Source organism: Rhopalosiphum maidis, chromosome 3 (assembly GCF_003676215.2).
Source record: "Rhopalosiphum maidis isolate BTI-1 chromosome 3, ASM367621v3, whole genome shotgun sequence".
Classification (NCBI taxonomy): Eukaryota; Metazoa; Arthropoda; class Insecta; order Hemiptera; family Aphididae; genus Rhopalosiphum; species Rhopalosiphum maidis.
This window is the reverse complement of record NC_040879.1, coordinates 34,304,661-34,329,741: the sequence shown is the minus strand read 5'-3', so window position 1 is coordinate 34,329,741 and position 25,081 is coordinate 34,304,661. Positions and strand designations below refer to the sequence as shown.

Here is a 25,081-nt window from a genome sequence, read left to right as displayed (position 1 = left end):
ATACCAATGCATAACCATAACTAATTTTACGTTCAGAAACATTCGTTTTAATCTGTTGTTTTCAACAATGGCTTATAATCCAATTGTGTACCTTTAAAATTTAAAGTTTAAGCTAAAGCCGTGAACCAAAACTATTTTTTTTTTTTTTTTTGTAATTTTAAGTACAATAATCAAATTCACAGCACAACGGTTCTTATTTTAAAAACTTAAACCAAACTGTAATAACAATGCATTATAGACAATATAATTATCACAGTGTAACTAATAACACTCCCACGATACTGTCCATCATAATATATAATTAGCTATGTATATATCTTATATATTGACGCGGACAAAAACGTGCCATTAATCATTGGATATGCATGTTGTTATAAGATATTCGAATGAAACTTTATATTATGGTCTACACTGTATTGCATTATAATATTATACTATGCGGTCTCATCGTTAATAAAAACTGACGCGCCGATCATTTGCCACCAAACTTTCGTCAAACACTTAAATACATCGCGTTTATTGTGTATAATAATGTATAATATCTCAGGGTAAACTTTTTCCATGTTAACGATACTTTTTCGCTCAGAAGTTGATGAAAATCGTCTTTTGCGGTGTCGAGAAAATAAGAATGTCGGAAGACATAAAAAATAAAAAATATAAGTATAAAATTATACAAAACTTTAACCGAAAACTCAGCGCGCGTGTTAACGTCGACGTTCGATATTTTTAATGTTATTAATGTTATTATATTATACAACGACATAGGACGAGTATCCGCATACGCTAAGACAACGTTATAAATTCAAGTTATAAGCAGTTTCACGTACAAATTTACGTTCGGATCTGAAAAAAATAATATCTACGAAAATAAGCTCTCTATTCCCCCCTCGCTTATCAATTGACAACTTTGGTTAGGTTAGAAAATCTTCTCGTCTTTGATTTTGAATTAACCACAAAAATTAACATTTTAAATATTTTGTTAAATATAGTTATTAATTACTATAAAATATGGTTATTGAGTCGTAACCAATAGACTTGGATGGTTTGCATTTCGGACGATAATAATATGTTTTGAGAGCATAATGTGGCGTAGTGTTTGGCCGGTGTTCTTAGATCTATGATCAGTGATTAGTAATCACTCGGATTCTTAGCGACGAAGCCATGTGCCACATATGTTACGGAAACGCGTATTCAAAAAAGGTATAGTGCCATGTCCTACACTGTAGGCCCTACAGTAATACAAATACAAATCCCACGTCTAATGGCCAGAGATTTTTAAGCTAAATTAAATATATATATGTATATTACTTAGATTTATTCTTATCATCATATTCATCATTATTCGTTATTCGTTACATATTATAATATAGTGTATTATATTATTATCGAACTGCAGATGTAGTGTGATAAATGATAAACCGAATAAAAGATAACGAATGTCGTACATAATTTATATGTACTGCTGTAACCTGGATATTGAGCCAATCGCTTATAATTCGGAGGGTTCAGAGAGGAGAGAGTGTGGGAGAGAGGGAAAAACGGAGATAAAAAGATATGCACATAGTGAAAGAGTGGTTGCCAATCGATATATAGGATGATTTTTTTTTTACCACGGACCATATAAAATTTTAAGAAATATAAGGACTTTTTTAAAACTATCATAAGAATACTAATACATTTTATATATTACATTTTTCCATGATATTAGATTCGGTATTTTGTTCTTAAACTAAGAGAACAAAAATCATTCTTCAGATTTTTTAGTTGTTACGTGATTCACGATAAAATAAACACCCTATATTATAACCTATAGGTTAGCTTGTATTAATATGCGTTCAACAGGCACTCGAGATAAGCAAGTAAAACACAAAGTGGCAAAACATAATATTATAGTATAATAATTTGTATTTCTGAAAACGTCAACCTATATACATGTATATTCAAACAGTTAACGCGTTACAAGTATTATTGATACTTTACCACTACCACTACTATTTACTATTACTACTACTACTACTACTATTAAACTACTACTATAATAATTACTACTACCACCTACTATTAATAATCATAATAATAACAACAATAATATTGCAACGAATCCACGATACCACCATATGTAGAGCACATACTATATTTGTGCTGATAAAGTTTTGGTGTGCTTACAGTTACAGCGGTCACCTGATATATAATAATAACACAACGCACTCACTCACTCGATCACGTACTATCTTGGTTGTATCTGATTGCCTTGTCGGATCATAATAATATTGTTTTTAATGCAAATAAAAAAGCTATTGTAATATTCAAACATAAGATGAGTGCTCTTATTATTACCTAGGCGGTCGCGGTAGAATGTACCTATCTATAAACTATGTAATAACCTACACACGACTTTCCGCAATGATTTTCTCGGTGTCTTCCGATGATGTTTTTATTGCGCCGACAAGTGAACCGATAAATGGCATGAAATGAAAAAATATAATCGCATTTCTAATATTGGTACTGATGAAAAAACACAACTATACACTAAGGTTTTCGAAATTGTCTTCAAGCTGCCGTCATTTTATGCAAATTTTTACCTGTGTATAGTGAATACGTATTTATTATACCTATAGGTACGTTATGATAATATCGTCATAACCATCATCATAAAACTAACCCAAATATAACTGGTAATGTCATACCGCCCATGAATTAAATAAATTTGCTTAGTTTTTTTTATATCATTTTATTAGTAAATAATAAATATACATTAAATCAACATTTATTTAATGTTACTTATAGTGCATAATATTTGTTTTGCACATTATTGCATATACGTTACTTAGGAGTTTGATCACATTACTGTACTATGTTTTCTTGAAACATTTTCTGGTTTTAGCGTACTCTTTTTGTTTTTAATAGTGTATCCATTTCAACCATACTCGTCAAAAACACGTTAAATGCCTGTAAAAGTTATATTTTTATCTTACAACAGTTTATATCAAATTTAAATTTATTTTTATTTTTTGAAAGGATATTTTGCCGACTTTTAGTGAATAGGTACATGATATATTTTTATAATATTAAAATGTAATAAGCTCTTAGGTCTTTATCGAAATATCATTACACTCGTTATAAATATTTCATTGATAATATTATTAAATGTGAAAACTATTCTTTTATAATGTGTTACAATTATTTTGTAATAAAAATTAATTTAACTATGCTCTCTACAATCCTGAACGCGTTAAATGAGTCGAGAGTTGTGTTAAATATTATTATTATTATTATTATTACATTGCTTTTCGACATTTTTTGTTTAACAACATTTAGCAAAAATATAAAATTCCTAATGAGACATAACAGTAAGTAAGAAACTGGTTTAGAGATGAAAGCCGGAATTGACTAACCCATTTCATATTTGTAAAGAATACTTTTTATGCATATGAGATCATCTTACTGTGAAGAACCTTCTTATAATGCTTGGCCCAAGCATAGATACCTAATCTACAACTTAAATGATGGTAGTATATTGCATGATGGTTTAAATTACATAAAAAACCAAATAATAATAAGTAGGTATATATTTACTTAATAAACATTTAAGGGAAAAAAATCATAAAAAGTGGTAAAATTATTTTTTTAATAATAATAAAATAGTTTACATTATTTAAACATTTAAATGATTATTATTAGATGTGAATATTTTACTTCCACCATTTGTAGGTAGTATTCTTTTTAATAATATATTTTAATTTAATATACATCATTTTGTATTTAATAATAAATATAAATAGTAATAAATTTATAACTATCTATTCATTATTATAACGTTAATTATAAACATAATAATTATAATATTATACAGTTTGGCGGTATTCAATTGAATCTACTTACATTTTACTTCTTAGCGAGTATCGATTAAAAAAAAAAATTTAATGGAGTTGTTATTTACATTTAAATTTGTGCTTCTGACTATTTCGATAAATTACAGGTTATCTTTATTTATTTTTATAATTAAGAACGCGAATAACTTGTCTTACCACCTACTTTACATTAAAATCTTAACACAAATGGCAAATGCACACTATCTTGTTCAGTATGATTAATGAAACGTAATTATTAGTTGTAGACCGTTCATTTTAGTTTTAAGTACCTACCTATATTTTACTCTATATAAACTTATGTAAAATGTGTTATGTACAAACATATTTGAGATATTGTGTTAAACTATTTCATAATAAATTACTAATTAAATAGCCAAGTAGTATTTTTATGATGTTGTAACTTTCGAATAAGTTTGACTAATTTAATACCTTGTGTGGTACCTTACTATTCTACCCAATTTATTGTTACTATTGTCTTTTATTGTTTATAATGTATTATAAAAGATTCAACAAAATTAAAAAAAATAAACAAATAATAAAAAATTACTATTTCATAATTACGAGATGTTATTAAGTAATGTTCATTATTGATCAATCAGTAATTATTATCAAATGTATAACGAGACATAATATTATAAATTATTATGTAAACGATTTAATAAACAATTTATTCAATTATTCAATATCCAAAATGTTTACTCTTACTTAAATATATAGTACAGAAAATACAAACATTAATATAATTATATATATTTACAAGAATTCATTAAATGTTATCAAAGTTTAAAAATCAAATGATAGCTTATGCACCTCAAATTCAAATATAAATTGGTTATTAAATTTGAAATGTATTGATGCTATCATATTATTATTATAACAATCCTGATCACTGCAATAGAATATATGTATTTTTATTTAGAATCACAGTTGGGTGTACAAAATAATATAATTTATATATATACTACATATTTTAATTTAATTTATGAATATAAATATGATATTATGTTTATTGTATATTTATTTTTTCTTTGTCGAGTGTTTAACACTACAGAATTGAGAATATTTTCAGCATTTAAACTATAAAAAATGCAAATTTACATATTTTGTTGATATAAGTTTACAATTTATCGTTATTGTTTATCATTTTGTAATATTCAAATCTTGTGATGATATGATGAAGTCTATAATCAATTTTAAAGAATGGGAAAAGGGAAGAGAGAGGCAGAAAAAGATAGAGCAAACAATCAATTATTGGTAATTATTGGCGCGAACATTTTAAAAATCAAAGCAAAAAAAAAAAAATAATAATTATAGAAGAATAAAATAAAAATAAAATGATAATTATGTATTTACGAGACAATCGAATACATTATTTTAATCTCATTATGTTATTTAAGATTTTATATAATATAATAATACTTGATGACGGACATTTGGCTATTAAGGTGGCTAGAAATGTTAATCACTGATAAGCAGATCGAGTATTACTGCAACCTTCTAACGTGTCTGCTCGCAGTACCTGTACTACTAATACATTGTACTCTCTGTGCGATAGCCGGTTTTATTAATTAATTTTTTTTCTTTATCTGATTCGTTATTTTTATCTTTTTTTTTTTACGAGCCTTCATCAGAATAATTCAATCTAACATCGTATTGGGTCAGCGGCATATGCTTCTACATAATATTAATAATAATAAAACTATAATAATAATAATAATGTAGCTCACTCAGCCTTATCATGAATTGGACCGCTACGATCTTGATTGCATGCATTCTGAAAGATTTGAATATCTGGTTTTCACACCAAAACGATTGATCCGAGTTTTCTATATCATGCAGTAATCAACTTATTAAATCATAATAATTTAATACAAAGTTTCCATCCATACCGTTTAACTATAGTAAAATTGTATATTATGCGGTTACTGGTTATATTTTAAGAGTTAAGACCAATAATTTTAATATAGTGTAGTTTTATTGTCATATTGATCAATTTATGTGCTTGTAAATAGTACTTCTAAAATCAAATTATTATACATTATGTAGGAAAATAAAACGGTTTTAAATTTGGTAGCTTTATAGTTTATAATATTACTATATACCTATATAATATATACATTTTACAGTACTACCCATTTACATATTAAATGTATTTCATTAATAAATTTAATATTACTTGTATATACTATATTGTGAATAGATTATTATTTAGATTCAGAATAATAAAATTTCAAGTGTTATTAGTGCGTGATAACGAAAAAAAGAGTTTTATTTATAAATAATTATTGATTAAAATTGTAAAATTCAATTAATAATATATTATTTCAATTAAATTGTTTACAATACAATTCTCGTATTCTGGCATCAAGAGCTTACCAATAAAAATACACTAGTTTTATACAGAATAATAGTTTTTCAGTCAATAAATAACTAGAAAATTATAATGATATAAATAAAAATAGTTTTTTTTTATTATTATTATTAAAAAGTCACAAGTACACAACTATGATAGATTAATATAGCTCAATAAATATAGTAGTCTTACTATAATATTATTTCGTTTGATAATGTTGGATATAACATTACAAATCAGTATACTTTTTTAAGATATAAATGGCGAACGAATCATTTCATAATATAATTAAATTTTATTATATGTAATATATAATATTGTTCTATTTAAAATTAATATTGAAAAATGAAAAAAAGGTTTCAACACTATTACAAAAAAACAGTAATTTTCTTTAAAAAAATATACATAATAATATATTTTAATTCTGAAGTATTTTATCGACTATTTTTATCTTTTATTATTTTTTTAGTACTGATACGATATGACACTAATTGCCTCACTTATAATATAATTTAATTAGAACAAATCATAAGCAATTATTTAGTTTAAGTGTAAAATGGTGTTTTTTTTTTTTTTTAAACCACGATAAATACATCTATAAATTATAAGTTATATATCTCTACAACAATGTTTTAAAACTAATTTAATTTTAAATATTAATAATAATGAAATAATTAACATTTTTAATCGTCACAAATGTATCACAGAAATATAGGTAAATCAATATAATTTTATGGTTGACAATTCTCTCGAGTAAAATAAATTATTATAACTAATATTTATAATATTTAATTATTAAATTAAATTAAACTAAATTTTCTAACATAAAAATATTGTGTCGAGATATTAATGTACTATTATTACGTACAAAATGATTACCTATGTTAAGAATACGAACTTTGTTTTAAATGTCGTTCATTATTAATGAAACTCACACGAAACATTTACTAAAAGGATTGAACATAATATACCACTGGATTAGCTGCAAGACCGTCTAAGTCTTTAATTTCACGTATTTCCGTCCGAAGCTTTACTAGTTTTTCCAAATAACGTTTGCTTTTTTAACATTTCTATCGCCGTGGTCGGAATATTATTAAAACACACTTACATAGGCTTCAGATGTCTCGCACGAAGCCCCTTGAGAATTCGACACCAAGACAAACGTGATGGTTTTATCAAGTTTTTCACACCATTGCAATATATTTTTTTTCTATAAATACGAGTGAAGACGTTTTCTTGACATTAACGGAATCTATAGCAGTCACGACACTCAGACGAACAAGAAGCATACGCGTTATTGAGTTTATCTCTTCTGACACTGGCTGCACGTGCTTTCCATAGTAAATAGTAATGGAGAGTTTTTGGGTTTTTAATTAAGTAAGAATACAATCAGATAAAAATTATAATATATATTTTGATATTATTTTTTTCAGGAGTATACCTGTATAATACGAGTGTATATATACTAATGAGTACATGGGTGGTTTCATTCTTTATATTTTATTGTTTTTACTTCATGTTTTTTTTTATGGTTTGTTTGTTTTGAATATTTTTGAATTAAAAATTTATTATACCGAAATTTGGAAAATATCTTTCAACGAGTCTGATCAGAAAGAAGAAATATGATATGAAATGATTATCACAAAAAAAAATGATAAAAATAATTAAATTTACGTGTGACGGATCTGTATTATTTTAAAAACGTACTTTTTGCTGCAAAAAAAAATTCAATTCTGGGGTTTAAAAACTAATTAGGTATAAGAAATTGTGCTCACATCTGATATAAGATTTTACTCTTTGCTCACTGATTTATATTTCCAGTAGCCTTTAAATTAAACGCGAGACAATACACGATATCACAATTCAATATTACAAGCACTCTCATATCTAGCTGAAATATATATATATATATATATATTTAAATGTCACTGTACATTACTAATATGAACATATAACCCATATACTATATGCAAGTAAGAATATATAGGATCGCACATCGATCTATAGAGCGGGTTTGTCAGAAATGCAGAAACCTTCAAAATATATTATATTTTTAATTTTAATACATTTTATACCTATAATTGAACAAAATATGATCAAATTAAAGGTTAAATATCAACAATAACCAAAAATAACTTATCTATAGCTTTATTTTATTATTTTTTCAACTTAATTATGTTATTACTTATTACATAGGTAGGTACTACTATACTAGGTATATAACATCACATTTAGATATTCATTATAATATTATAAATAAGAAGCACGTGTTCACGAATAATTGTCGTTCGCCGTTTGTCATATACTAATTAAATTATAAGTTACAACACCAATAGGTAACAATAATAGTTAAAACCAAAAACCACATCAAAAATCGATTTAGACGCCTCTGTCGTGACGCAGCGCATAATATATCATGCGCGCGGTGTTATAGGTAATTAAGGCTAACTTAAACGTAGATGCTTTTGCATGAGTTTTGTTTCCGATTTATTAAATTTATTGCTAAGTGTAGTAAGCTATAAATTAATTAAAGTTTTTAACGGTCCGATGCATATTTTTGCATAACTATCCAGAAACTAGGTATTTAAATTATAATGACACAATTTTTTCATTTACAAATTCAAATTAGTATATTTTATGATAATAGCATTTATTTAATATTTTTACTTCGAAGACCTTATAGTAATTTACTTATAATAAACCGAATGTTAATTATGTGTTGTGTATAAAATTATATCAATATTTTATTATCATATAAAATCCAAAATGTAACTATACAAATTTGAAAAAAAACTTATCGTAGTAAATCTCAATATGAACTTTTGAAAATCCGAGAAATATTCAAATAAAAACGGCGATAGTAAATTGATTGGAAATACAACTACGACTATTATACACGCGTATTATTTAGATACGAGACCAATTATTTGTACCTATACCTATACCTAGATATAGGTGCAAATAAGGAACGGTGGCGTTGGACGGCCGACTCGGTTCCGTGATGGTGACGCTGCGTAAAGTTTCACTACAAAGGGTCTTCCGGGGGGGGGGGGGGGCGGCACAATTAACAAAACGCAAAGACGAAAATCAAAAGGAAAAAGAAAACGACGAGCCGCCGCCGGCGCGTCGGGTAACGCACACACAAGCGGGCGGGCGAACTGTTGGTCGGGCGGGCGGGCGGGCGCGCGCGCACTCGCACCGTCGGACCGGCGGGCGGGCGAACTGACGGGCTGGCGGCGGCCGCGGCGGTGATGTGCGCGCGCTCGCGAGTGTGTGTGTGTACGTGTACGAGTGTGTGTGAGTGTGTGTGTGCGAGTGTGCGCGTGTGTGTGTATGTGTGGCGCTCGCGGTGTGCCGGGTCCGCGACGCGACCGTTGGATTTGATCAGTCTGCGTTCGGCCGTCGTTCATACGCAGCTCTCCCGATTACGTCTCGTCGATCCCGCTCAATCGCTCCCCCCGATCCGGGTCCGCGCCGCGGAAAAACTCCGTCAACCGTCCTCGTCCGTTTGGCGCCGCCGAGTCGAAAACAGTTTGCGAATTTTTTTTTTTTTTTTATTATTTTAATTATTATTATTTTTTATTAACTATACATGTAGTTTTTGAAAAAAAAATTAAAATCGTTTCCCTTTATTCCGCCCACGCGGCCAAAACGACCGCGATATCGCGAAGTCCGGCGGGTCACTATGATCGGTCCGTCGCCGTCGCCGACGCTGTCGCTCGACCGGCCGGCGAAACGGAGCACGCCGGTCGTCCGGACCAAACGGTAAATCGGCAATAATTATCATTATTATTACAACACTGCCGCGAAAACTACCTTTGTGATCCGCAACTGACAATCGTGTTTTATATTATGTCACTCGTATAATATAGATCATATTTTTTTTTAATTTTGTTCTGTTTTTAATAAGTTCGCTCGATCGTGTATACTTATCGCGCAAACGTTCACCGCAGATTTTTTTTCGCGTCCGATCTGCTACAGATCGTCAGAGATTTTAATAATCTCCAGTAATCGCAGATCCGCAACATACGCCCGCGGCAACAAGAACGATAATACTAACATATTATTGCTGCAGTTTACCGGCCGTCTAACTGCCCGCCGGAGGCGAACAGCAGTGTGAATCGTCTGAAAATCTCGCGTGCACGAGAAAAGCTCGGTAGAAGCCCACCGCCGCTGGCACGGACGGAGGGAAAACCGGCCAAAGGTCGACGGCAGGTCTATCCGTGCAGACATGGTGTGTGGCCGACGACGACGAAGCCGCCGCCGCTACGCACCTGAATTCTCACCTGCTGCATGAGTCGCGTTCAACCACTTACGTGAGTATATGCATTATAGATATTTATGTTTCAACGTATTATTATTACCTGAACATTATAACATAATAACGAGTACTTATGGTGTATGCAAATTTCGTCCGTCCGGCAAAGTGTTTCGGCCAGTTTTTCGTGTCCGCGGTTTTCCCGCCATGCTTGTTACCCCATACCTGGGGTATGAAACTCGTATCTATCGTACAGGCATTATATTAATATTTTAGTTATTACTTATTATTATTATTACTGTTATTATTATTATTATTATTATTGTTATTATAATTACGATCTGTCGTGCGTGTGGTCAATCGATTTATGCTCGCAATGTGTGCGATCGCGTTATACTAATATACTAGTAAGTCAATACCTATATCTATTAGGTATAATATGGTAAATTATAATATATTTTAACGGTTTATTTATACTTATTATTATTGTTATTATTTGTATTTATATTTTTTTTTAAATTTAAAACCTTTGGATAAAAACGTGTGAAAACGACTCGGCGTTGCCTTATTCGGATGAATAAATAATTCGGCAACAGCTCAAACCGCGTGTACAAATCGCCCGCAGTAGGCGTTTTTTATCTAATTTACATATAATAAAAAAAATGTGTAAATCTAAGTTAGAAACACATTCACACACGCATTTTTTCACACGTATTTTGTTCACTGTAATATTTTTATCTAGTCACGATGATTAAATCTAACAATATATTAATCCCGTATACGTTAGTCATCCGAGGCGCCGCCAGTAGTATATTCAAATTTTTTGGTATTTAAATTGTTTTTCAAATGATATGTATACAATATTCCTACATAATATAAATATACAAAAATAATTACATTATCCGATCAACCAAGCAATATTTTATGTTACATTGTTTGAATACAAAAATATATTTTAACGTGGATGTGTAAGACATAACTAATATTTTTTTCACGTAATTGAATGGAAAAACATAAAAACATAAAATAAAAATATAATAGGTACACCTACTTACTCATATTTTTATTTTTGATAAAATTCCAAAAGTACCTAGTGATCTATTTCATTAAAAAAATAATAAACAGTGGTAAATCTAGGGATTTTTAAGGGATGTAATTGGAATAAAGTATAAAGTGAAGAGAAATAAGTAGTAGCGTTAATCATAAAGGAAATTATAATGTTTTATAATTTTTCAATTTTCGTATAAAATGACCCGTCATGTTAACTTGTCGAGGTCGATTGTCGGTCAATTTATTGGTATTCAGAGAGGGTGGGTGTGTACGCGCGCTGACCGGTGATTAAAAACCGTCTAGGGGGCTGGTTTGTAATTAAAACACAAGTTAAAGATAATACAAAATTGTTATGCGTTAATTAAGGCGCCAACCGGCCAAATGAACGAGTAAAAACACTTACCTATGATTAACGGTCGAGAAAATGTAGTTATTATAATTATTATTACTTTTTTTATCCAGTAAAACGCCTAAAAACTAATTAATTTTATCAACAGTTTGTGTTGTTCTTTAAACTTTAAAAACATGTATAAATTAATCGCGAGAAATCAATTTCCGCAAACGAAAATTAATTTAATTTCGACAACAGATGATAAAACCGTTTTTTGTGACCGTTGTACTGTTTAATTATTTAACTCACTAAGCACTTGCATAAATAATATAATATTGGCATGAAAGTATACATTTTAAACGTATAATCATAAATTCATAACTTATATGAGTTTGAATTATAATTATTTCAAAATCCAATGATTTTAATTATTTATAATTATAAAATTGAGCTTTCCATGAATTATAACACTATATTACTGGTCAATCATTTATTATACCTACTTATAAGAGTATAACTCTTACCATTAGAAAAAAAAGCAGAAACCATCTTTTTTTCATTTAATACAACTATTTTCAACATAATTTAATCCGAAATAGTAAGGCATAATATTTATAAAAGTTTATTGATAATATTAAAAATTAAAATTAAATTTTTATTACAATACATACATCAATTTTATTTTGTAAGCGACTAATCGCGTATGCTTAGTAAAATATTGATGTAAAGTAAAAATAAATGATCATATTATAGTTACAATATTTTTAAATTATTGAAATTTTACTGGTGTGAATACTTTAGTAACGAGTTACAAATTATTTGGTATACATGACAGACTTCTATGTATAGTATGTAGTATCAATAGTAATACGGATGTCCCTTATATTATAATATAATATAGTAATTGAAAAATTTAAATATCTAATAATAGAGAACTTTTGAAACTCTTGAATTACGAACTATTGTTTAATTCACTTTCACCGCAATTACAACACTCGTTAACACATACGTGAGTGCACGCGTGCGCATGGTCGTTTATTTCTGTTTATCAACACTCCCTAAATTATATTTTGTGGGCCATAGTCAATAATTTTCCCACCTGAATGACAAAAATAATAACAATAATAGTAATAGTAATAGTAATAATAATAATAATAATAATAATATTAATATTAAGTAAATAACTATCTTGAAAAAGACATTCGAGTTTTGTTGAACTCTGTAATTTAGCCTGTACGTGGTGCCCCAATCTCGCGCCCGTACGGATCAACTGACCAAAAGAGTTCAACTGACTGTATAAGTATAGCTGAATAATCGTATATGAATATTATATATAGTAATCTGTTCGTCGCCGGGATAGGGAATACGAGCACGCGCGTGCTCTTAGTGGCCACGTTCACGACAATATATTAATGAATTCCTTTTGAAAATCCATCACATTGCTATAATATAGGTATTATAATATTATTATGAGAACATTCCAAACTTTTCCACCTCTCGGTCTTTCGGGCGACTACCCAGCACGCTGTGTAACAAGCTAGACGAATGAAGAAGGGGAGAGGATCCTAGTGATTATTAAGTAAACTGTAGGCAATTAACCGGGGTTTGTCGTTTTATGTGTGTATGAGTGTGAGTGTGTATTTACTTACGAAATATCTAACAGGAGAACACACACACATACATACATATCCGTTATTAATAGAACCTACCTGGTACTGCATATAGGAGGTACGTGTCTTTCGTTTTTCACTTAGGACGCAATCCAGTATTGAGTATATATAATATAATATATAATGTGGGGACCCGAAGATAAGGCTCCGGATGCTCCATTACCCGCGTCTTCTTGTTTACACGAGTCGCGTTATGCTTATAATAATCATTATATTATTGTCTTGTCACATATACCGTCGTAGCTTGAAACCTTGAACCGGGAAAAAAGAAATGTAATATACGAAGGTGGTAACATGTAGAAATTAGGATTTCTAGTTTCTTCATAACGCATAAGACCATTAAATAAAGAACCACAGATAAAAATGATCTAAAGCTAAACTTCACGCTTAGCAACTAATACACATCTATTGAATTCTTCTCCACCATTGAAGATAGAATTCATTAAAATAAAAATCGAAATTTTTGAAAGTTCAGAATATATCAATAAATTGTAAATATTATTACGGTGAATATAGACAGAATTTAGACAAATATAATATTATATATTATTTTATACTCTTAATATTTTTTATAATACTATTTTTAGTAATGAATAAGTAAAGTTGATAAAAATTAGGTATATTTTTTATAAAATAAAATGTATTTACATAGAACTAATAGGTGATTATTATTTTACATTTATAACTTATAAGTGTCTACTGTAGTACTGTATATTATATATCCAATAAATACAAACATATTAAAGAAACTATTTTTCATAAGCTTCAGACCATATTAATATTTATTTATTTATTAAAATAAATTACAAATTTTTTTATTGGTTTAAAACTTATATACTTTCATTAATCCTTTTGCATTTTAGTCAAAGCATTTTCCAAGAAAACTCAGATTATAGATCGCAAAAAAATATTTGTATGTTAATTTTATGTGTAAGCAAATTGTTTATAAGAAACGTATTACTAATGGATATAAATAATAATATATAGGTACGTGGCAAGTAGAAACTGCGTATTGGTTGAACACTGGTTGTTATTAGACATTTGTTATTTGGTCATAAAATTAAAAAAAAAAGTTACAGTCATTGAGCAATATTGGAAGCGCAACATTATTATTTTATTTGCCAATCTCCGGAATGTCGGTCGAATGGAATAATACGACTATGAATAGCTTATTATTTCTTTTTATTAACCATCGAATAAACATGCTTAATATATAACAACCATAAGACCGTATAATTTTTACATTTTCCTTAAAAATGAGTCAATCGTGATTAAGTATGAAAATCGTAGTCTCATATACTTGCTGAATTTAATTTTCAATTATTATTGTCGGCTTCTAAATATTCGATTATTCGGTGTCAATCTAGAATGCTCGTCAAATTTATCAGATGATATCTTTCGACGTTGACGTGATCAAGCACCGAAGAAGAGGGTAGATCAAAGGTGATCTCACACAATTGAACACTTGCCCTCGCGGGTCAATCTCACCGCTTACTGTTAACAATAATAGTCAGTCAACTTTTTTCACCGGAGACACTAATGCGATCAGTTTCATTCTCATTGTCATGAAAGTGCCTCGTGGTCAATATGAGAGTCATCAATTAACCGAAAACTACGAACAGACGTCACTTCTCTCTCATTCTATTACACCTCTCACTTATTTGTGCTCTCTCTATCTTATTCTTCATTTTCTACACAGTATAATATTATAATTGCAACTAGTCAATAAATATTTGGTTTAGTATTTTATTGTGAATTTAATTAAAAAAAAATACATATATTTTACTATTCTAACTGGTTTCCGACTTTCCGTACATCTTTTCTATGTTTTACTTTATCCATCAATTTAATCATTGTACAGTTATTATAAACTCAAATGCTAAATTTATAAAAATTTCCTTTACCGATATAATAATGTTTTATTTTTAGTTAACATATTAAAAAAAAATGAAAATCCTAAAAGATATTTCATGTATTTTGTATGTGTTTTTCCGTTTTCGTTAGAGTATACACAACACTTTACAAACAATTTCTCTTATATTTGTTTATATGGATTAGTAAAATAGAGTTTCGTTTATTGAGTTCTGGTGAGAGTATATAGTCATATTTTAAGTCGAATGACCACTTAATAGACTTCAATAATATTGAAATCCTTTTAACTTTTCTAGAAAACAATATATTATAACGTTCGTTTTACATTTTCGTTCGAAAAAAACTATATACTTAATGTAGTGACTAATGACTAAATAAGTATGTCATTTACCATTTTGTTCACTGCTGCTGCAAGTATCTTGGGCAATTGTAATTATAAAACACTAACAGTTATACATCTCATAAGATACTCGTGATGGTGAGCCCGTCACGTCCATCACCGAGACAATTATCATATAATGTTTATCGATCGGCCGCGTGTTCGAAATTTCAAAGCCGTTCGAAAAATACAGACCACTTGGATGAGATTAAACATAGGAATCAAGCACAAATTAACGAATAACTAGATAAAAATAAGTAATATTGGCTAATATGGGAGCGATGAAGGTACATATTGAAACTAGTCCTCCTTGGATCGGTCACGAGGTGCTCTGAGTTTGAGAAGTGATAGTAGCATATAATATTATAATGGGTTTTATTTTTTATTTTTTCAATCAATAAAATGTATTTTAAAATGTATACAGCTATTCGTAGTGTCTGCACATTACCTGTACATGAGTATGCCTCAATGACGTATATAGTTTTAAACGAATTTCCCTTGGCTAGCAATCAAAAAATAAAAAAACTAAGAATGACGTATCTATATCCGACAATATTCCTTATACGTAGTCGACAGGGGTATTCCAAATTATCGTCGACGAGAGTCGACTATTGCGAAATTAATTTAAATTTATGTCATGTACCGCAATTCGATTATTGGCAATATTTTTGGGAAGGGGGTCCAAATCGTGGAAATTGAAATCACACTCATTTTTTATAATAGTAATACATCGAAACGACCAGACATGACCAATATGACTGTATAACTCTCATTCTAAATCAAGCCGTGGATGATAATGACTTACAACTCATTTTTATGATCGTTTATTCATTTATTTGTTTTTTACTGCAGGTCACTTAGGTCGCCGATATTTAACGTTGATTGTACACAGACTGAGTCTAACAGATTCAGCGCGTTACTCATAAATTATTATGTAACAACTCGCCAGACGTTTTTCATTACGTTTTTTCATTTTTATCAAAATTCTTAAGAACAGACGTTATCTCCAGAGGTGCGTCACTCGTTATTATGTGCACAGCGAGTTGTGATTAAACAACCCTATCCACTAAATTCATATATTGCAAATTGTACCGACTAGGGGTAACTAACCGTAACTATAACCGTGAGTATATTACCTCCTGTCTCGTACACAGTTAAGTTAAGATCGCGAAATCGTCGAAACAAAAACCTCAGACCGTGAGACCGTGCTCTATTGACGTTTAAATAGTATCGTACGTTTTATAGTTGTGGTGATCGTATCCATATAAATTAATACGTTATATAGTGCCTAATACGTTCGTACGCGCCCATAAGCAGACACTACTGCACGTGTGCAAAAAGCAATCGTATTTCGTCCCGTTCGTTATCAGTCGTACTGTAGGCAATAAGCAATAAGCATAGTGCATTCAAGTACTGTAATATACTTTGTGATTTTACAAATACAAAACAAGAAATATAAACGCAAACGAGTTTGAAATATGTATATATAATATATATGTACATATATATATATATGTATATGTGTGTGTGTGTGTGTATATGCATATAAACATAATATTATGTATTGTAACAATCAAGGTTGTGCCTTATAGTCGCGGGTTATAGAATATTCAATATAATACATACGCGAAGATAAGAAACTCAAAAGAATGTATAGATATTATTAAATTGCGTTTCCTTGGTATACTTTGACGTCATGGTTTATGGTAGTGGTAATTAGGAATTAGTGACTAAAAATATCGATTAATGAACTGATTATACGCGTGCATTCGAAAACGATCGCCATTGCACGTATGTAGGTATACAAAACTCCCTAATTTATAACTTTTGACTTTTTCAATCACGTTCTCAACTTGAGAAACAACGCATACAAAATTCAATCTATTTTGTGTGTAGAGGAAGGGTTATCCGGATTGAAAGTTGTGAAATCGATTTAGATAAAAGTGATATTATACGTATAGTACCATTAGATCGCAATATTACAATTTACATGACATTTTCGACGGCGCGTAATCTCTCTCGATTTTCGGGTTGAAGTTTTTACTCTATAATATTCAACATGTAATATAAACGCATTTTTGTTTAATATTTTTTTTCGTCTCGTGGACTCCACAATCCCGACCACGATTTTTTATTTTCACTTACCTACGATATAATTGATTTAAAATAACATAGGAACATTTTTTTTCAATATAAGTAGTAGATACATCGAAAATAAAAATGAAATATGTTTTGCTTTTCTCATATACTGCGTTCCTATCGAATTTTATTTCGTCCATCTATAATATTAGAATAATATGACATATCGTAAAAACGTAATATTTGTTTCTATACTCAACACTTTATTTTATAATATTATGTAATATAATTCTCTTAAAATTAGAGTATTATTTAATTTTTAAATTCAAAATCTGAACCCGTTGGTCCGTTCGATTTTTTGTTTTGTCGTATAGGTATAGGATATGATATTCCATATGATAATAAAAAAATCCGCAACGACGCTATTATAATATTTATACGCGACACGAATATATTAAACGAATAATATGTGTAAAAGCGGTCTCGGATTCGCTGACCACGCGCTTTTGTGTCCACTGGGACACGGACGTCATCCGCGTATTATAATCTATGCACGGTCGTGGATCAATCGGTGTATAGTGTAAGTATTATAAACGCATCATGTACGTGTACCGCAGCACGACGAGACGGAGCGCTGCGCACAGCATCACGTACGACCCGGCACGTAGAAGTCGTTAAAAAAAAAAAATCCACACCGCTTTGTTTCCGAACCGATTAACCGATTTTTATTATTATTATTTTTTACTTCAACAACCCGTCGGTTGCGAAACGCCGATTCGAGGGGTGTATATTTGAACCACGGCGACGTCCCACATAATAATAATATTATACACGAATGTCATGCTACAGCAGCTAAATAATACATACAAACTATAGTATTGTTTTACAGTATCATCGTTACTATATATGTCACAGTCGCGGTCATCTTTAGATAGTATACATATTTAAATAAATATTTATATGATATATATTATATTACACATTAATAATATTATTCACACGGGCAAGCTATCATGGCTGTTTATTATTACGATTTACGAGTAGCCAAAAATCTAATGTAAACGTAAGTCTAGTCGATAAATTGCAATAATAATAATATATTATTATTATTTTTAACAAAAAGTTATTACAATATATACATACCTATAATATTTTTTTAGTCGTGCTAGATAACACTAGTGGTCGATGGACTCGGCCGGATTTAAATTATAGTTTGTGCCTACCAATAATATCTTTTGAGTTGTGTTATGTACTTATTATACACCACATATAAACCGACTAAAAACACGTCGTATAAATTAACACTAAGACTATTCGACAAACACCGTTTCGCGGGTAAAACAATCGTTAATTTGTTTTCGAGTTAAGACTGTTAAGATGCCATAAATATAGGAACCATAAATCAGAATCGAATTTGAGTATTTATCACGCTCGTTTTCTTCCTGTTCTAAACGATAATGAAGTTTTCTAGCAACGGCCGATCACTCGATTTATAAGCTGTAAACACTCATGCTTTTACGCTGTACACAGGTATTACTACAATGTTGTATTATTCATTAAACGGATTTTTATGCGGTTTCTGCAGTTGTTTACGAAAACACTATATGACTTTTGACCGACATGATGTTATTAATAATTATTATTTATTTTCCTTTTTCCGGTCGGTTGCATTAACACGTTAATCTGTCGATCGTATAATGCTCGAGTCATTAATATATTATAGACATACCTGCTGGCTGTTACAGTTAACAAATAATAATAGTGTATAACATAGAAAAATATCTTGTTTTCAATGTACGCACACATTTTACAAAATTTCGATTTAAAGAGATATTTTACTTGGTCGAAACTTCCTAAGAAAAATATTTCACTATAATATGATAATACAATATGTTAACAGATATTAAATTATCATAATATTATTATTTCGTTTATAAATGTGCATAGGAAATTCGTATGGGTATACAGAAATATTATTTACTCGGTTTGTAAACGGCCGACGACGGACAGATGAGGTCAACCGCGTGCACCTAAATACTACACGTCTACACACACACACATCACAGCACACTATTTTAAAACGTAGACGTCTATTATAATATTATGTTTATGTACATACTTCGGTTTCTATCGGCACGTGTGTACCTCCATAATGTGTATTATTTTTCAATCTAAACACCGCGTTTAGAAACACGGTTTTCGCTTGCACGACGACGTGTTAATGAGAATAGGTAGTTTTCGCTTTGAACATATTATTATAATATTTACTCGACGCTGCGGTGTAAACAAGCTGCAGGCGGTTCGCGCATACAGTTTTTAACACCACTATACGATAGTTTGCACAACAACGACTACAATAATAATAATAATAATCTGACAACTGCTCTCTCGGAGTCTGTCGCGCCGAAGAGTGCAGCTGTACCGGTGTGCTGCAGTTTATACGGCGGAAAGACCATGATAATATAATGTATATTGTATATAATTCATTTATACCTATACATGTAGGCAGGTACTGTACGGCCTGCAGCAGCGCGGCTGAACAATAATTACCGGTGCATTATACCGTCCGCGCGTTTGAGTGCGTTTTTTAAGTGTTCATAAAAAAAAAACCAACAACTTTACGGAGGTGTCGAGGTGGACAATAAAACGCCTATATACATATGTGTGTATATTACATATATAAATGTATAAGGTACGCACGCTCGGTGTATGATTGCATGTAATATGTGAACACGCATATGTGTGTGTGTGTGCAGTGACCCTTGGCAACGGATCCTGTGGTCGCAGTATATATGTATATGTATAATATAGGAGTTATCCATGTGGATACAGGTCTAGACGACAGTATAGTAATAATAATGATATATTATTATTATGATATTGAAATACCAGATTACTGTTGGTTATCGTTATATATCGTACATTGTTGATCGCGCGTATCATATTAATATGATAATACGCCTGTATGCAGCTGTATTGGTTGTAGGTATTTTTGCAGCAATAATTCCGTGCGGAACCAATGATGTATTCGCGTGAACAGAAACTATCGGTGGCGAATGGGCTTGCGTTCAGACGTCGATGGAAATACAAGCGTACCTGTAATATTTATTATATACGTACGCACGTGACGGATACAACTTGACGTTCCATTGTTTTTTTTATTATTTTACTCGGTCTCTTTAGACGCGCGAGATACGTAAAAAGAACATAAATAAACACAAATTACAAAATAATTTATCATTTTATATTATATACGCATATATTATGTTTACTAATTGTCGTTAATGTCATGACCGCGGGTTGTTTATTCGACGTCCGGATCGTAACCCGTAATCGGCGACTAGAAAAAAGGGTCTCACGACCTACCCCTCGCGAGATCGAAAAAATAACTTAAAATGTATTTTTATGTTACGACTAAACAATATATAGGTAATACGGACATCGAAACGCTCGACGCTGAATCGCCAGATCGCCGATAAACGAGTATGTTGCGGCTATATAGTTTACAGTGGATCGTACAACAAAAATAACGAAATATCCAATAAATTTCCTAAATGTACCATGCTGCTTCTATATGCCATTCACAAGTCGTCGAAACTTTTCCCTCGTCGATTCACCGCTTCGTCTGGAGTGCCGCGGGAACGGATACGTTGGGCAATTAATCATTAACAGGACATCTACAGAGTTTCAAACGTCCACCGTATGCTTTAAAAGTCCCTTCAAATCACAACTCGTTTAGAAAAAAAAATACCGGTGGCTAGATCGATACCAGCTACATGTATATTTAAAAAAAACGGTTTCGTTTTGTACGCGACGGGCAATACGATATTCGAATTAGAATACCCCTTTGCTGCTCTCTCGAGCACGCGAGTTACCCTCCACCGCCCAGGAAAAAAATGCGTCCGTCGTCCGAACGATATTATAATATAATATGTATACATTTCAACCCTTCGCAAGCATACAATACATCAGCACGCGGTGGTGTGATTTACGCATTCGTTAAAACACAATGTAATATCATAATGTACGTGCGCTCGTCGGTTTTCGACGTGCGTTGAAAAGTAATAATATTAATAATATAATAATGCATAATTCCACCTTTCGGTTACCCGTCCAAACCGCGCACACCCCAAAAACGAAGGTGCACCGCGACTCCTGCTGTAGGATAATATGTATATATATATATATACGATTTTCCCCTCCCTCTTTATTGTCGTACTGGCCGATTTACAATTTAAATTGGCCATCGCGGGCAACCCTTTCACCATCCGGTGAAAAACGATCCTTCGTGTTTTGAAAAAAAAATAAACGCATCACAAAAGACACGGCAGAAACACAGAAAACTATATACAACTATTATATTATTATACCTGCACGACTGCTGTATATACGGGTCGCGCACTCGCGCGCGTGTGTCGCAATACGCGTCTGTCTTTTAGGTTTCGCGTTTCTATATACAATGCGTTTTCAAAAACCGTTTCTATATACTATTATTATTATCTAACCATTAATGCCGAGCGCGCGAACCTAAGTATGACAATATAAATCACCTGCACTGTCCGCGTTCGCGGGTGGCGGTGTTATTATTATTTTTATTGTTTATCCGGATCGCAATCCAATGGTGGGGTTAAGGAGAGGAGTGGTAGGCCCTATAAAAAAATAAACTAAACGCAAACGGGTAATCTCGACGCAATAATCTCGATTCCATTATAAAAATAATAATAATGACGCACGTAAACCGGTGTCGGCGTCGGTGGTGGTGACTGGTTCCTTGTACAACCCCATCAGTAGTCGGTTCACTTGCAAAATCGCCGCAGCAAATCTCGAATGACGACAATCTATGATGCCATCGAAAGGGATTACGTCTGACCAAAATATATAGCGTTCGTGTGTGTGTCAACAAAACTTTTTTATTACGAAATCGGAAATAATATCATATATAAAGCCGTCATAATATAAATAATATAATAAACTTACATAACTTACGTACTTCCTATTCGCACACAACATCTGCTATACAAAAAAATGGACAAGTAATAATTATTATAATTCCACTATACCTTCGATATATACGTATTTACAACATTTCCAATTGATTATACTATATATACTATATAATATTACGATGTATATCTTCATATGCGTCTAAACGTCAGATTCTATAAATCGTAAATTGTCAGACAAAGCACTCTTTTGCGATAAGCAGCACAAATTACGGCTCAAATACTCGTCAAATATGACGTGTATATACATAAGCGGTATTATGCAATGATATAGTGACATTGGCTAAATATTTTGTACTTACGAGTTACAACAATACTTACAAATCATTTATTAAACTCCGGTCAAAAGAAATCGGGAGCAGACATCGATTGATGGTGAACTCCGTGGAGACGTCAAAAGTTACTATTTAATGTAGTGCTACCGTAGGTGTAAATCATTAACCGTTCATAAAAAATAATATGGAAACTGCTCGGAAACTTTTTGACTGCAATTTATTGCTGCACAAAAGCTATTATATATTACATTATAGTCTAGTACGGTTATTAAATGGTCGACCCGATGCAGACTGCAAATTTCACGCAAATCTCCGCCTAGAAACTCTGCGGCCGATACGATACGAAAAATATACTCCGTATTTTTCTATCGTCACGTTATTGCCGACGTCATCGAAATTCATGTGTTACTGCAGTGCGTCGTCCGCGAGTCTGTAATATAATTATATATATATAGTAAAACAATAGCAATCGATCACACTGCCGTCTGTTGAGTGTATTCTGCTGCAGTGTTGTACACCGCAAAATTTTCGCTAGAAACGATATATCATATTAAATCGTACAATGTGCTTTTTATCCGCTTGGCCCACTGTCGTCGTAATACAATAATATATTATACTTATTGGAATTTTAAAAACGTTACATCTAAATAATCTGAATAATAATAATATACGAATGTAGTCGAACTATATAATATTATGATGACGTCGTTTTCTAGCAACCTCCTCCGGGGTGTCGATAATCGTCGTCCAACTCGCTTCCATATAATATGTATATTATAATATATAGGTAATAATACATATGGTAATAATGTTATGTCAGGATAATCGAATCCGTGCTAATGCGAGTCTTGACGTATTACACGGTTAGATCGTGTATACGCGCTCACACGCCCGTCGTATGAGATCTCTCTGAGATTGCACACTATCATAAATATTATATAATATTATTTAGTCTTATAACCATATGTCGAATAACAGGGCGGGTAACCGGTACCGTTTATACCATATTATTATATTTTCACGCGTTTCGGCGACTAAATATATTGTTTTTACTACAATAATATTTTAAAAGTCAGAAATTGCAGCGTCATACACAAACACGCGCCGCACATTATAAAATATATGTAATAATATATATATTATTATCGACATTCGCTGCCTAGGTTTGACCGACGTTACGATAAAGTATTTTATTATATTCACGCACCGATCTCGGTCGTAACTCATCAGAATTTTATTCGTCGAGATTTACTTGAGATGTCAAACGTTTTGTTAACAGTCGGTATAATTATTGATTATTATATTGTTATTACCTATATTATAGTCACTATTATTAAACTTTTATTAAACATTTTTCGCTCGAGACGCATCGAATGACTATACACGCGCGTTACTGTCATAATTTATAACCATCGTATATTTTTTTTATGTTCGATTTACAGTGTTATCAAAACACTGCTCACTTTTTAAACGGCTTTTGGTTTTTTAAACATTAAAATCCGGTGATGGATAAATGTTTTAACGACACGGCGTCCACTTTCTTCTCCTGATTATGATTATTCGATTAGAATCTGATTTTTATCATCTCGTCGGTTCATCATTTAAAATAAGAACACTCGAAATAACGTTATTATAGTTATTACTTATATAGATTTATACCATCATTTAATTACGCATTTTTAATGTCATGTTTACATGTTACACGCTTAAACTGTTTTAACTTATAATAGGTACGGATTCGTTATATAACGTAAAACCTTCGTAAACTTGATAGATTAAGAATAAATCGTGACATAATCGTTTTTCAAAAAAAAAAAAAATAAATAAAAAACCTTTTATCCAAATCATAATCTAACGACTCGTGAATACAATATTATATTCGACATGTATCAGCTATACTTATAACACGATCTGTCCATATTATTACGATTTTCCAATT

General features: G+C 31.1%; 1 protein-coding gene and 1 long non-coding RNA gene across 2 annotated transcripts in view; one reads left to right on the top strand and one right to left on the bottom strand.

Annotated features, from left to right (window-relative positions):
- Window positions 1–2,822: 2,822 nt before the first annotated feature.
- Window positions 2,823–25,081, bottom strand: part of LOC113557102 — a 125,279-nt gene continuing 103,020 nt past the window's right edge. Inside the window, exon 3 of the long non-coding RNA XR_003405573.1 lies at window positions 2,823–2,949. This is a non-coding gene — a long non-coding RNA (uncharacterized LOC113557102). The remainder of the gene's footprint in view (window positions 2,950–25,081) is intronic.
- Window positions 9,631–25,081, top strand: part of LOC113557100 — a 50,530-nt gene continuing 35,079 nt past the window's right edge. Inside the window, exon 1 of the mRNA XM_026962411.1 lies at window positions 9,631–10,541. Coding sequence (XP_026818212.1) covers window positions 10,519–10,541 — 23 coding nt within the window. The 5' untranslated portion in view covers window positions 9,631–10,518. The remainder of the gene's footprint in view (window positions 10,542–25,081) is intronic.